Source organism: Trachypithecus francoisi, unplaced genomic scaffold (assembly GCF_009764315.1).
Source record: "Trachypithecus francoisi isolate TF-2019V2 unplaced genomic scaffold, Tfra_2.0 Lachesis_group2, whole genome shotgun sequence".
NCBI classification, from domain to species: Eukaryota; Metazoa; Chordata; class Mammalia; order Primates; family Cercopithecidae; genus Trachypithecus; species Trachypithecus francoisi.
In genome coordinates, this window is record NW_022681465.1 from 77729041 (window position 1) to 77742042 (window position 13002).

At 41.2% G+C, this 13002-nt stretch overlaps 1 protein-coding gene across 22 annotated transcripts in view; it reads left to right on the forward strand.

Annotated features, from left to right (window-relative positions):
• Positions 1-13002, forward strand: part of ZNF131 (zinc finger protein 131) — a 115830-nt gene that overhangs the window by 69484 nt on the left and 33344 nt on the right. For 17 of the 22 annotated variants that reach the window (XM_033179472.1, XM_033179474.1, XM_033179475.1 and 14 more), the window contains one exon: positions 10616-10760. The exons of the other annotated variants lie outside the window; for them this stretch is intronic. In XM_033179472.1, coding sequence (XP_033035363.1) covers positions 10616-10760 — 145 coding nt within the window. The remainder of the gene's footprint in view (positions 1-10615; positions 10761-13002) is intronic. 22 annotated transcript variants of the gene reach the window in all.

Consider the following 13002-nt stretch of genomic DNA (forward strand, 5'->3'; position numbering starts at 1 on the left):
TTAAGTTGTTCACTTCAACATTTTCCTTAGATACTCTCTTAGAAAAGTTGTATTCTGCACACTTCTGTTATGAAGGGAGTAAGAGATTGCTGAGATTTGTTAAGTTACCAAACTAATCTTGATGTATAATTACTATACATCTACCATCACTTCACTTAGCTGGGCAAGTGTTATCAGTTTGGTTCATGTTAGCTAATTAGGTCACTGGTTTGTTCCTAGGACAGTGTTGGGCTGGTCATATAAGTTAGAAGCACCTGGGGGCCAGGTGCAGTGGCTCAGGCCTGTAATACCAGCACTTTGGGAGGCCAAGGCGGCCAGATCATGAGGTCAGGAGATCGAGACCATCTTGGCTAACACGGTGAAACCCCGTCTGTACTAAAAATACAAAAAAAATTAGCCGGGTATGGTGGTGGGCACCTGTAGTCCCAGCTACTGGAGAGGCTGAGGCAGGAGAATGGTGTGATCCCGAGAGGCGGAGCTTGCAGTGAGCTAAGATTGCGCCCTGCACTCCAGCCTGGGCGACAGAGCGAGACTCCATCTCAAAAAAAAAAAAAGAAGAAGCACCTGGGGTGCTCATAATAAACAAAACAAAAACCCAGATATTTATCCTAGTTTTGATTCCAAAGATCAGGTACCAGTACTTTTTTTTTGGAGACGGTCTTGCTCTGTCACCCAGGCTGGAGTGCAGTGGTACCAGCATGGCTCATTGCATCCTTGACCTCCTGAGTTCAAGCAGTCCTCTCATCTCAGCCTTCTAACTGCAGGCACATACCACCAAGGCCAGCTAGTTTTTGTATTTTTATTTTTTATTATTATTACAGTTTTTGAGATGGAGTCTCTGTTGCCCAGGTTGGGGTGCAGTGTGGTGCGATCGTGGCTCACTGCAACCTCCGCCTCCCGCATTCAAGCAATTCTCATGCTTCAGCCTCCCAAAGGGCTGGAATTAAGGCGCCTGCCACCATGCCCAGCTAATTTTTTTTGTATTTTCAGTAGAGACAGGGTTTCACCATGTTGGCCAGGCTAGTCTCAAACTCCTGACCTCAAATGATCTGCCTGCCTCAGTCTCCCAAAGTGCTAGTATTGCAGGCATGGGCCACCATGCCCAGCCTAGTTTTTATATCTTTTGTAGAGAAGATATCTCACTACTTTGGCCATGCTTGTCCTGAACTACTGGCCTTAAGCAGTGCTCCTACCTTGGCCTCCCATAATGCTAGGATTACAGGCATGAGCCACCACACCCAGCCCTTATACCAGTACTTTATTTAGTCTATAGGTGATTCTCATCAGTCAAGACAGGGAGCTAGGTCCACAATTCCTTATTCACATCTTGGAGGCCAGACATACTTCTCAACATTCCAGATTTTAGAACTTTTTTAAGGGCAATGAAAAACATAATACTTGCAAATATTAATAGTTTAGCAGCATAGCATGTTAGTATTCACTGTAAGTGGGATAAAGACTGGACATAGCCTCATGTCAGTTGAGATCAAATTTTGCTGCCAGATTTATGGAGAAACTTCTGGTTTTTTTGTTTGTTTGTTTGAGATGGAGTCTTGCTCTGTCACCCAGGCTAGAGTGCAGTGGCACGGTCTCGGCGCACTATAACCTCCACCTCCTGGGTTCCAGCAATTTTGCCTGCTCAGCCTCCCGAGTAGCTGGGATTACAGGTGCGTGCCACCATGCCCAGCTAATTTTTGTATTTTTAATAGATACAGGGTTTCACCATGTTGGTCAAGCTGGCTTCGAACTCCTGACCTCGCGATCCGCCTGCCTCGGTCTGATTCAGTATGGTGGTGAGGGAGAGAAAGAAAGAATGTGTACGTTTTGTGAGATGAGTAATACAAGAATAAGAGCAGATTCAAAATGATATTTTTTTCTTTGATAACTTTCTTCTCCTAACTTCAAAATTAGTTTTCCTGAATGTTAATAGTGCTGGTTGTTAAATGAGAAAAATGTCTGTAGGCCAGTTTTGAAAGGGTTAATGCTTCGATTCTTTTACCACTTTTTTTTTTTTTTGAGATGGCGTTGTGCTCTTGTTGCCCAGGCTGGAGTACAATGATGTGATCTCGGCTCACCACAACCTCCCCCTCCCGGGTTCAAGCGATTCTCTTGCCTCAGCCTCTTGAGTAGCTGGGATTACAGGCATGCACCACCATGCACGACTAATTTTTTGTAGTTTTAGTAGAGATGGGATTTCTCCATGTTAGTCAGGCTAATCTCGAACTCCCGATCTCAGGTGATCCACCCGCCTCGGCCTCCCAAAGTGCTGGGATTACAGGCATGAGCCACCGCGCCTGGCTATTTTGTTTGTTTTTTGAGACGGAGTCTCATTCTGCCTCCCAGGCTAGAGTACAGTGGCACAATCTCAGCTCACTGCAACCTCCATCTCCTGGGTTCAGGTGATTCTCCTGCCTCAGCCTCCTGAGTAGCTGGGATTACAGGTGCTCACCACCACGCCTGGCTAATTTTTGTATTTTTAATAGAGATGGGGGTTTGCCACATTGACCAGGCTGGTCTTGAACTCCTGACCTCAGGTGATGTGCCCGCCTTGGCCTCCCAAAGTGACGGGATTACAGGTGTGCGCCACAGAGCCCGGCCTCCAAGCTTACTACTTTTTTAATTTTGAGATGGAGTTTCACTCTTGTTGCTCAAGCTGGAGTACAATGGTGTGATCTCGGCTCACTGCAACCTCTACCTCCTAGGTTCAAGCGATTCTTCTCCCTCAGCCTCCTGAGTAACTGGGATTACAGGCGTGCACCACCACACCTGGCTAATTTTTTGTATTTTTAGCAGAAATGGGGTTTCACCGTTTTAGCCAGGCTGGTCTCGAACTCCTGACCTCAGGTGATCCTCCTGCGTTGGCCTCCCAGAGTGCTGGGATTACAGGCGTGAGCCACTGTGCCTGGCCCTTATCACATTTTTTGACTGGCTCTGTGTTGACATGGCATACGGAGTTTTCTCCAAGTGGAAGATCCGCCTCTAAAGATTGTCAACAAGTATTTGGACTTGAGCAGGAAAGCAGAGGAATGATCCTGAAATTCTAATATATTTGAGAATGCTAGTGGTATTAAGATTTTCTGGCTAATATAGTTTATATCTCTAGCATATGGTTCTCTCAAAGTTCAGCAAAGTCTTTCTGGTGAAAATGTTAATAAAAGTCAGGATGTAAATTGGAAGAATAAGCAGTAATTCACCCATCCTACCACCAGAGAATAACATGGAGGGGTAGGCATATGTGCGTATGTACAAAAAAAATAAATTGAGGGGACTTTAGAATTATGAGTAAGAGATTGTGAACCTATAGTGAATGAGAACATGTATCTTCAAACTTTTCCAAGCAGCAAGGAAAAGTTTGAAGTTTTCATCCTGTTAGTATCCTATTTAAAATCTTTGTCATAGATTAGGAGTCAGATCATCTGGGTTTTATCACTTTATAGAGATGTTATGAGGATTAAGTAAGTTAATGCTTGTAAAGTATTTAGGGCCTTGCTTTTTATATATATAGTAAGTGTTATGTATGTGTGTTTGATTAAAACTCAAAGTCTCATTTGACTTTGGAAACATTTACACATTGTTTTAAAAAGGATTTTTTTTCTTGTGCTTTTAAACTTTTGGCCAAAACTTCTGAAAGACAGCAGAAGCTAGTTGTGTTTTCCTTGGGCTACTCTCATATACTGAAGAATAAATGATAGCAACAAGGAGAAAAAATACAAAGGGAACCAAATAAAACTAGCCCTCAGTAAGTCCAGTTATTTTTGTTTGTTTATTTGGTAGAGTGTAACTCAGTCTTTTTATATTTTATGGTGTTTCTCAATATTCAGATTGCTTTTAGACATTTTGAAAATGAGTTTGCTGAGGCTCAGAGTTTCTGAATTGCCCCAGATAACTCAGTTCATGTAAGAGCTGTGAGTAAAACATGGAAGTTATAACTTCCTGAATGGTATCCTTTTTTTTTTTTTTTTTTTTGAGACAGAGTCTTGCTCTGTTGCCCAGCCTAGATTACAGTGACATGATCTCGGCTCACTGCAACCTCCACCTCCCGCATTCAAGCAATTCTCCTTCCTCGGCCTCCCCAGTAGCTGGGATTATAGGCGCGCGCGCTACCACACCTGGCTAATTTTGTTATATTTGTGGTAGAGATGGCGTTTTACCACGTTGGCCAGGGAGTTCTCGAACTCCTGACCTCAAGTAATCTGTCCACCTCGTCCTCCCAAAGTGCTGGGATTACAGGCATGAGCCACTGCGTCCAGCCAGTAATCTTTCTTTACACAAATAGAGGATGCTACTTTGAACGCTTAAATCATATTCCACCAGCATTCTTATTATTGTCCTGAAGGCTGCATTCAGATATGTAAAGCAGATGGGAAGAACATATTTTTGTGAATTGCAGTTTTACCTATTGTGTGCAATTTGGACTTGGGCATTTCTTAGTCTAAAATCTATGTTAAACATAGGTTTTCTTTTTGTTTTTCTTAATAGCGCCTCATAGTCTTTCATTAGCAAACTGAACCAATAATACATAGCATTGAGAGACATAAACAGTGTGACTTTAGGACTAAATTTTAAACACAAAACTGTCAAAAGTATCAATGATAAATGCATAATTTTGAAAGTGACTTTAGGCCTGGCGTGGTGGCTCACACCTGTAATCCCAGCACTTTGGGAGGCCGCATGAGGTCAGGAGTTTGAGACCAGCCTGGCCAACATAGTGAAACCCTGTCTCTACTAAAAATACAAAAAATTAGCCAGGCGTGGTGCTGGGCACCTGTAATCTCAGCCACTCGGGAGGCTGAGGCAGGAGAATCGTTTCATCTGGGGAGGTGGAGGTCGCAGTGAGCCAAGATCACGCCATTTCACTTTAGCCCAGGCAACAGTGCGAAACTCCATCTCAAAAGAAAAAGAAAGTGACTTTAGTATTTATTGATTTATTCCTGCTCTATGTTCCTCCATTTTAGGAGGCACTGTTAGGTACTGTGATGTGAGTGTACAGGTCAAAAATCTTTTTCCTCAAGTAGTTTACAGTCGAGATGTCCATGAACTGTCATTATCAGAGTAGGTACAGTTTACAGAATTGAGCCTTGGAGAAGTAATTAAAGAATGTTTCATAGTTAACCCATTTATACCTGAAATTGCAATTTTTTGAATTTGAAAAATCAGACTGTGGTGATGACCCTAAGCAGTAGGATATTAATAACTCCCACACACTTAGCGTTCAAATAATGGAACACTAGGCATAAGTGGATTAAATAATGAAGGAATAGAAAGTGTGAACAGACCTGCAATTGCTATAGCACTTGTATCAGTTGTCAGAAACCTTCCAACAAAGAAAAGCATGGGACCAGGTGGCTTCATTGATTAATTCAATGAAATGTTAAAAGAAAAGTTAATTTCAGACCTTCTCACAGCCTTCCAAAAAACCTGAAGAGGAAGGAATATTTCCAAATTCTTTGGTAGGCGTTACCCCAGTACCAAAGCAAGACAAAGAGGACACAAGAAAGTAAACTATAGCTCAGTATTATTGATGAATATAGATGCAAAACTCTGCAGTGAAATACTAGCAGACTGATTCTAACAGCAAGGTACAAGTATCATATTCCATGACTTAGTGAGATTTATCCTTAGGATGCAAGGATAGGTCAACATATGAAAACTAGTTAATGTGATAAGCCATACTAACAATAAAGAAGCAAAGTGACATGAGTATCTCAATAGATGAAGAAAAAGCCTTGGACAAAATTTAATACCATTTCCCAGTTAAAAACTCTGAACAAACTAGGAATAGAAGGAAATTATCTCAATGTGATAAGGGCCCACAGCTAACATACTCAACGGTGAAAAACTGACACTTTTTTCTCTAAGATCAAGGAACAAGACAAGGATGGCACTCTTATCACTTCAATATAGTACTGGAAATCCTCGCTAGAGCAATTAGGTAAGAAAAAGAAGTAAACGCCATCCAAATTAGAAAGGAAGAAATCAGTCTTTTTTGGCAGATGACATATATAGAAAACTTTAAAGACACCACAAAAAAACTACTAGAACTAATAAATGTAGTAAAGATGCAGGATACAAAGCATACAAAAGTCAGTTGCTTTTTTTTTTTCTGGAGATGGAGTTGCATTCTTGTAGCCCAGGCTAGAGTGCAGTGGCATAACCTTGGCTCACTGCAACCCTCTATCTCCTGGGTTCAAATGATTCTCCTGCCTCACCCTCCCGAGTAGCTGGAATTACAGGCACCTCCCACCACACCGAGCTAACTTTTTGTATTTTTAGTAGAGACGAGGTTTCACCATTTTGGCCAGGCTGGTCTCGAACTTCTGACCTTAGGTGATCCACCCACCTCAGTCTCCCAAAGTGTTGGATTGCAGGCATGAGCCACCGCGCCCCGCCATCTGTTGCATTTTTATACACTAGCAATGAACTGTCTGGAAAGGAAATTAGGAGAACAATCCCATTTATATTGGCACCATAAAGAATAAAATAAGAGTAAGCTTAACCTTTCACCTCCTTAGGTGAGAGACATGCAATACTGAGAACCATAAAACTAAAGAAATTGGGCGGCCGGGCGCGGTGGCTCAAGCCTGTAATCCCAGCACTTTGGGAGGCCGAGATGGGCAGATCACGAGGTCAGGAGATCAAGACCATCTTGGCTAACACGGTGAAACCCCGTCTCTACTAAAAAATACAAAAAACTAGCCGGGCGAGGTGGCGACCACTTGTAGTCCCAGCTACGCGGGAGGCTGAGGCAGGAGAATGGCATAAAAAACCCGGGAGGCGGAGCTTGCAGTGAGCTGAGATCCCGCCACTGCACTCCAGCCTGGGCGACAGAGCGAGACTCCGTCTCAAAAAAAAAAAAGAAAAGAAAAGAAATTGGGCTGGACACAGTGACTCACGCCTGTAATCCCAGCACTTTGAGAGGCGGAGGCAGGTGGATTACTTGAGGTCAGGAGTTCAAGACCAGCCTGAACAACATGGTGAAACCCTGTCTCTACTAAAAAAAAAAAAAAAAAAAAATACAAAAATTAGCTGGGTATGGTGGCCCATGCCTGTAGTCCCAGCTACTCGGGAGGCTGAGGTTACAGTGAGCCTAGATTGCACTACTGCCCTCGAGCCTGGGCGACAGAGCGAAACTCCTTCTCAAAAAAGAAACTAAAGACACTTAATAGATCTTCATGAATTTGGAACACTTAGTATTGTTAAATTGTCCATACAGATTGAGCATCTCAGATTTGAAAATCTCAACTGCTTGCCAGGTGCAGTGGCTCACACCTATAATCCCAACACTTTGGGAGGCCGAGGCAGGCATATCACAAGGTCAGGAGTTCAAGACTAGCTGGCCAACATAGTGAAACCCCTCCTCTACTAAAAATACAAAAATTAGCCGGGCGTAGTGACGTGTGCCTATAGTCCCAGCTACTCGGGAGGCTGAGGCAGGAGAATCACTTGAACCCGGGAGGTGGAGCTTGCGGTGAGCTGAGATCACACCTCTGCACTCCAGCTTGGGCAACAGAATGAGACTTGGTCTCAAAAAAAAAAAAAAAAAAAATCTGAACTGCTACAAAATTTAAAACTTTCTGAGCATCAACATGACTCAAATGCTTGTTGAGCGTTTTGGATTTCGGATTTTCAGATTTGGGATGCTCAACCCATGTCAAGTATAGTGCAAATATTTCAAAATCCAAAACAGTTGTGATCCCAAACTTTTCATATGAGGGATATCCAGCCTGTATTACAGAAAGTGGGCTACAGGTTCGCTATAGTCCCTCTCAAAATCCTGATGGGATTTTTTTTTTTTATGGAAGCAGGAAAAGCAGTTCTAAAATTCATATGAAACCACAGAAAATCATGGACTAGCCAAATCAGTCTTGAGAAAGAACAAAGCTAGAGGCATCATGCTTTTTTTTTTTTTTTTGAGGAAGGTTTACTCTGTTGCCCAGACTGAAGTGCAATGGTGTAATCTTGGCCCACTGCAGCCTCCGCCTCCCTGGTTCGTGTGATTCTCCTGCCTTAGCCCCCCAGTAGCTGGCATTACAGGTGGGTGCCACCACCCCCAGCTACTTTTTTTTCTTTTTTCTTTTTTCTTTTGTTTTAGTAGAGATGGAATTTCACCGTATCAACCAGGCTGATATCGAACTCCTAACCTCAGGTGATCCACCAGCCTTGGCCTCCCAAGTTGCTGGGATTACAGGCATGAGCCACTGCATCCAGCCGACATCATGCTTCTTAATATCAAAATATTTTACAGAGCTACAATAATCAAAGGGACTAGCTTAAAGAGACATACAGACCAATGGAGCAGAATAGAGAGCCCACAAATAAATCCATGCAGATAATATGGTCAACTGATCTTCAAGGATGCCAGGAATGCACAATAAGGAAGGAATATTTTCTGCAACAAATGATGTTGGAAGAACTAGGTATTCACATGCAAAAAGATGAAATTGAACCCCTATCTTCTACCATAAAAAGAAAAAAACTCAAAATGAGTTAGAGACTTAGACATAAGACCAAAAAATGTATATCTCCTGGAAGAAAACATGAGGGGAAGCGTCATGACATCATTTTTAGTGGTTTCGTGGACGTGACATCAAAAGCACAGCCAACAACAGAAAATAAGACAGGTGGGACTACATCAAACTTAAAAGCTTCTATACAGCAAAGGAAACAACTGAGGGTGAAAAGGAAATCTAAGGAATGGGAGAAAATATTTGCAAAACCAAATAATTGATAAGGAATGAATCCCAAAAATATGTAAGAAACTCCCACAACTGATAGTAAAAAAAAAAATCTACTCAATTAAAAAATGTGGTAACTCTACAGTCCAAATGATGCAGAAAAAAATTTAAAATGTTTTTTTTTAATGTGCTAAGAATTTGAACAGATCTTTCTCCAAATAAAACATACAGATGGCCAACTGATACATGAAAAAAATATTCAGTGTCGCTAGTCATCAGGGAAATGCAAATCAAAACCACTGTGAAGTATCACTTCACACCTTTCAGGATGGCTCTCAAAAAAAAGACAAAAGACAACTAGTGTTGGTGAGGATATAAATAAATTGGAATCCTTGCACAGTGTTGGTAGGAATAGGTGCAGCCATTATGGAAAACAGTATGAATATTCCACAAAAAATTAAAATACCATACAATTCAGCAATCCCACTTACTGAACATTTATCCAAAAGGACTGAAATCAGGATCTTGAAGTTTTAGCACTCCTATGTTCATTGCAGCACTATTTATAGTAGCCAGGAGAGGAAATAAATATTCGTCAGTAGATTAATGGATAAAGAAAATGTAGTATATGTATCCAATGGAATACTCTTCTGCTTTTAAGAATAAGAATATTCTGCATATGCAACCACATGGATGAACCTTGAGGACATTATGCTAAGTGAAATAAGCCAGGCACAGAAAGACATACGCTGCGTATTTCCATTTATCATTTTAGAGGAATCTAAAATAGTCACTTCTACTCATGAGCTATCTAAAATAGATTGAAAGAGTGGAATAGGGGTTGCTAGGAGCTGGGAGGGAGAAGGAAATGGGCAGTTACTCATCAATGGGCATAAAGTTTCAATTGAGCAAGATGAATAAACTAGAGATGTATACAACATTGTACCTGTAATCAATAATGTACACTTTAAAAACTGTGTTAAACTCTCATGTTCTTATTACAATAAATGTTAAAAGGTTTCATTGAACATGTGACATTAGAGTTAGACCTTTAAGGGGTGAGTGGTAGGATGAGTATAATCAGAGATAAAATGATTAAACATCCAACTAGGAGGGTGTTAATAAAGGCAAGTCAGGTCAGGCACCATGGCTCACGCCTGTAATCCCAGCACTTTGGGAGGCTGAGCGGGCAGATCACCTGAGGTCAGGAGTTTGAGACCAGCCTGAACAACATGGAGAAACCCTGTCTCTACTAAAAATTCAAAATTAGCCGGGCGTGGTGGTACATGCCTGTGATCCCAGCAACTCGGGAGGTTGAGGCAGGACAATCTCTTGACTCTGGGAGGCAGAGGTTGTGGGGAGCTAAGATCACACTTGCATTCCAGCCTGGGCAACAAGAATGAAACTCCGTCTCAAAATAAATGAATAAAATAAAGGCAAGTCAGCTATTAGAAAGTGCAGGGTTTGAGAAACAGTATATAATGTGTGTGTGTGATATAGTTTAAAATTTGGAAAGGTAAATAGGAAAATAATGTGAAGGGCCTTGAAATAAAGTCAGAGAGGTACTAAATTTTGTTTGCTAAGTTGTGAAAAGCTATTGAAGATTTTGGAGCTGAGTTGGCACGGCTGTAATCTCCTTGGCAAGAAATGTAGCATGTCTGACATGTAATAGCCAATTCATATATTTGAGTGATAGAATCTTAACTATTCTCCAAGAGCCTCAAGAAATCTTCTGGAAGAATCTTAGTTTAAGATTTTCCAGCTAGGTAGTGTTGGAATTTAGCTGTAATATTGTATTGCTAATGAGAATTCTGCCAGAAAATAGTTTTCAAAAATAAATACTAATCAAGCTCCAAGCCCTGGGCTTTTCTTTCTTTACTAAACATTGTAAGATTTGAGGTCAATATGATTACATGCTCTAATGTACATCTTCTTTGCAGGTGTTAGTAAAATGGCCTTTCGCCATTTAATTGAGTTCACATATACAGCAAAATTAATGATACAAGGAGAAGAAGAAGCCAATGATGTATGGAAAGCAGCAGAGTTTCTACAAATGCTAGAAGCTATCAAAGCCCTTGAAGTCAGGTACTTATTTCTTTAATGGGGTTCAGATAGTCATTCAGTCATGTTCCTTCTGTTAGTGAAGAACTTATAGTATGTGTCATGCCGTGAACAGAGTTCTTCAGAAGAATTAAGAATATTTAAGGATCTATAAAAAAATTTTCTGGATACTGATCTTTCACCTGACTTTGATTTTCTGTTCATGTGTTAAAACTGCTAATATTAAAGTAGCATCTTTGATATCTAATAAGTCTAGACAGCTTTTTAAGGATCTGGATCCCTGTAAACTGTTTTGTTGGATTCAAGTTATTGTTTGTGCCAAGCCTTATCCTACAAAAAGGGTTTGGCTTACAAAGATTAACATAATACTGTTTAAAAATAGGGAACTAGGTGGAAATAAATAGATTGGTGGAATAAAGAGATAATCATTACAAGTTAGAAGTAGAAATATGATAGCCAAAAATGCATACTATAAGTCTATATAGTAGATGTGGTAAATCTAGCTCTAAGTGCACCTAGTTCAAAGAAAAAGAGTAGTCAGTTAAGTTATTCCTTCTTAGAAGCCGAGAACAAATCAATTGCTGAGGAGCTGTTCCCAGTATTAAAATTTCTTCTGAGAAGTATTAAGAAAACATTAGGCCAGGCCCAGTGGCTTAATGCCTGTAATCTCAGCACTTTGGAAGGCTGAGGTGGATGGATAGCTTGTGCCCAGAAGTTCACAACCAGCGTGGGCAACATGGTGAAACCCTGTCTCTACAAAAAATACAGAAATTAGCTGGGCGTGGTAGTGCACGCCTGTGGTCCCAACTCCTGAGGAGCTGAGATGGGAGGATCACCTAAGCCTGGCAAGGTGTGGCTGCAGCGAGCCGTGATCACACCACTGACTGCATACCAGCTTGGGCAACAGGAGTGAGACCCTGTTTTTTTTAAAAAAAGAAAAAACATGAAAGGCTATAATGAATAGAGACCTTAACATCCTTGCTTAATGGATAATGGCAGTGTAACATAGTTACTAAGAACAGGAGCTCTGGAGTCAGTTTCCCTGGGTTAATATCCTGTTTCTACCACTGTGGCCTTAATTAAGTTACTTAATCCTCCTGTCAGCTGTGTCCTCCTCTGTCAAATGAGAGTAATAAACGGTACTTGCCACGTGGAATTTGATTATTTGTGAGGGTTGAATGAATTAATGCATGCAAAGCATTTAGCATGGCGTCTGACTAAATGAGTACTCTTAAGTATGAACTATTACCTCCTGGTACTATTTTTTATGTTTCTCAATACAGATCATTGGCATGATGCCAAAACAGTTTGGTAAAATCAGTTTCACATAGTGGCACAATGATTTAATTTTAACTCACTGTTGTGATTTAGTTAAAAGATCAAATTTATTTCTCTGAGGACTCGACTGGAATGTTATTTCATTTTATTTTTTTGAGATGAAGTCTTGCTTTGTCTCCCAGACTCAAGTGCAGTGGCACAATCTCGGCTAACTACAGCCTCCACCTCCCGAGTTCAAGCAGCTCTCCCTGCCTCAGCCTCCTGAGTAGCTGAGATTACAGGTGCCCGCCACCATGCCCAGCAAATTTTTGTATTTTTAATAGAGGTTTCGCCGTGTTGCCCAGGCTGATCTCAAGCTCCCAACCTTAAGTGATCTGCCCGCCTCAGCCTCCCAAAGTGCTGGGATTACAGGTGTGAGCCACCGTGCCTGGCTGAAGAAAAGTTTTTTTAAGAGATAAAAATTTAGATAACTCTAAGAATACTGAACTGTACTCGTCCGTAAATATCATCTCTTAGTTTGACAGTTCAAGATTAAACCTTTCTGATAAGAGCTTGGTATGTATATATATTCTTTGATGCTTAGCACTTGGCATATAGCAGGTGTACAGGAAACATTTATGAATAGATAGATGGATACATGCTAATTAAAAGCAGGTCAGTACTCTCTTGCAGAGACCTGAGCATGGATGTCAAACTAGAGATGCATTCTGAGGATATATACCTGATCAGGCCATCTCTTCTCAAAAAGATTAAAGGAAATATATATGGATGGGGCGATGTCAGATTTGTGGTTAAATCTTGAAGGAGAGCCTTCTGAAAGAATGTTCTCTGTGGCCCTTTTGCTGCTCATGACAGTGAGTGGTATGTCACTTTGGAGAAGGTTGTGGCTCATGCCTGTAAATCCCAGCACTTTGGGAGGCCAAGATGAGTGGATTGCTTGGGCCTCAGGAGTTTGAGACCAGCCCCTGGGCACCATGGCGAAATGCCA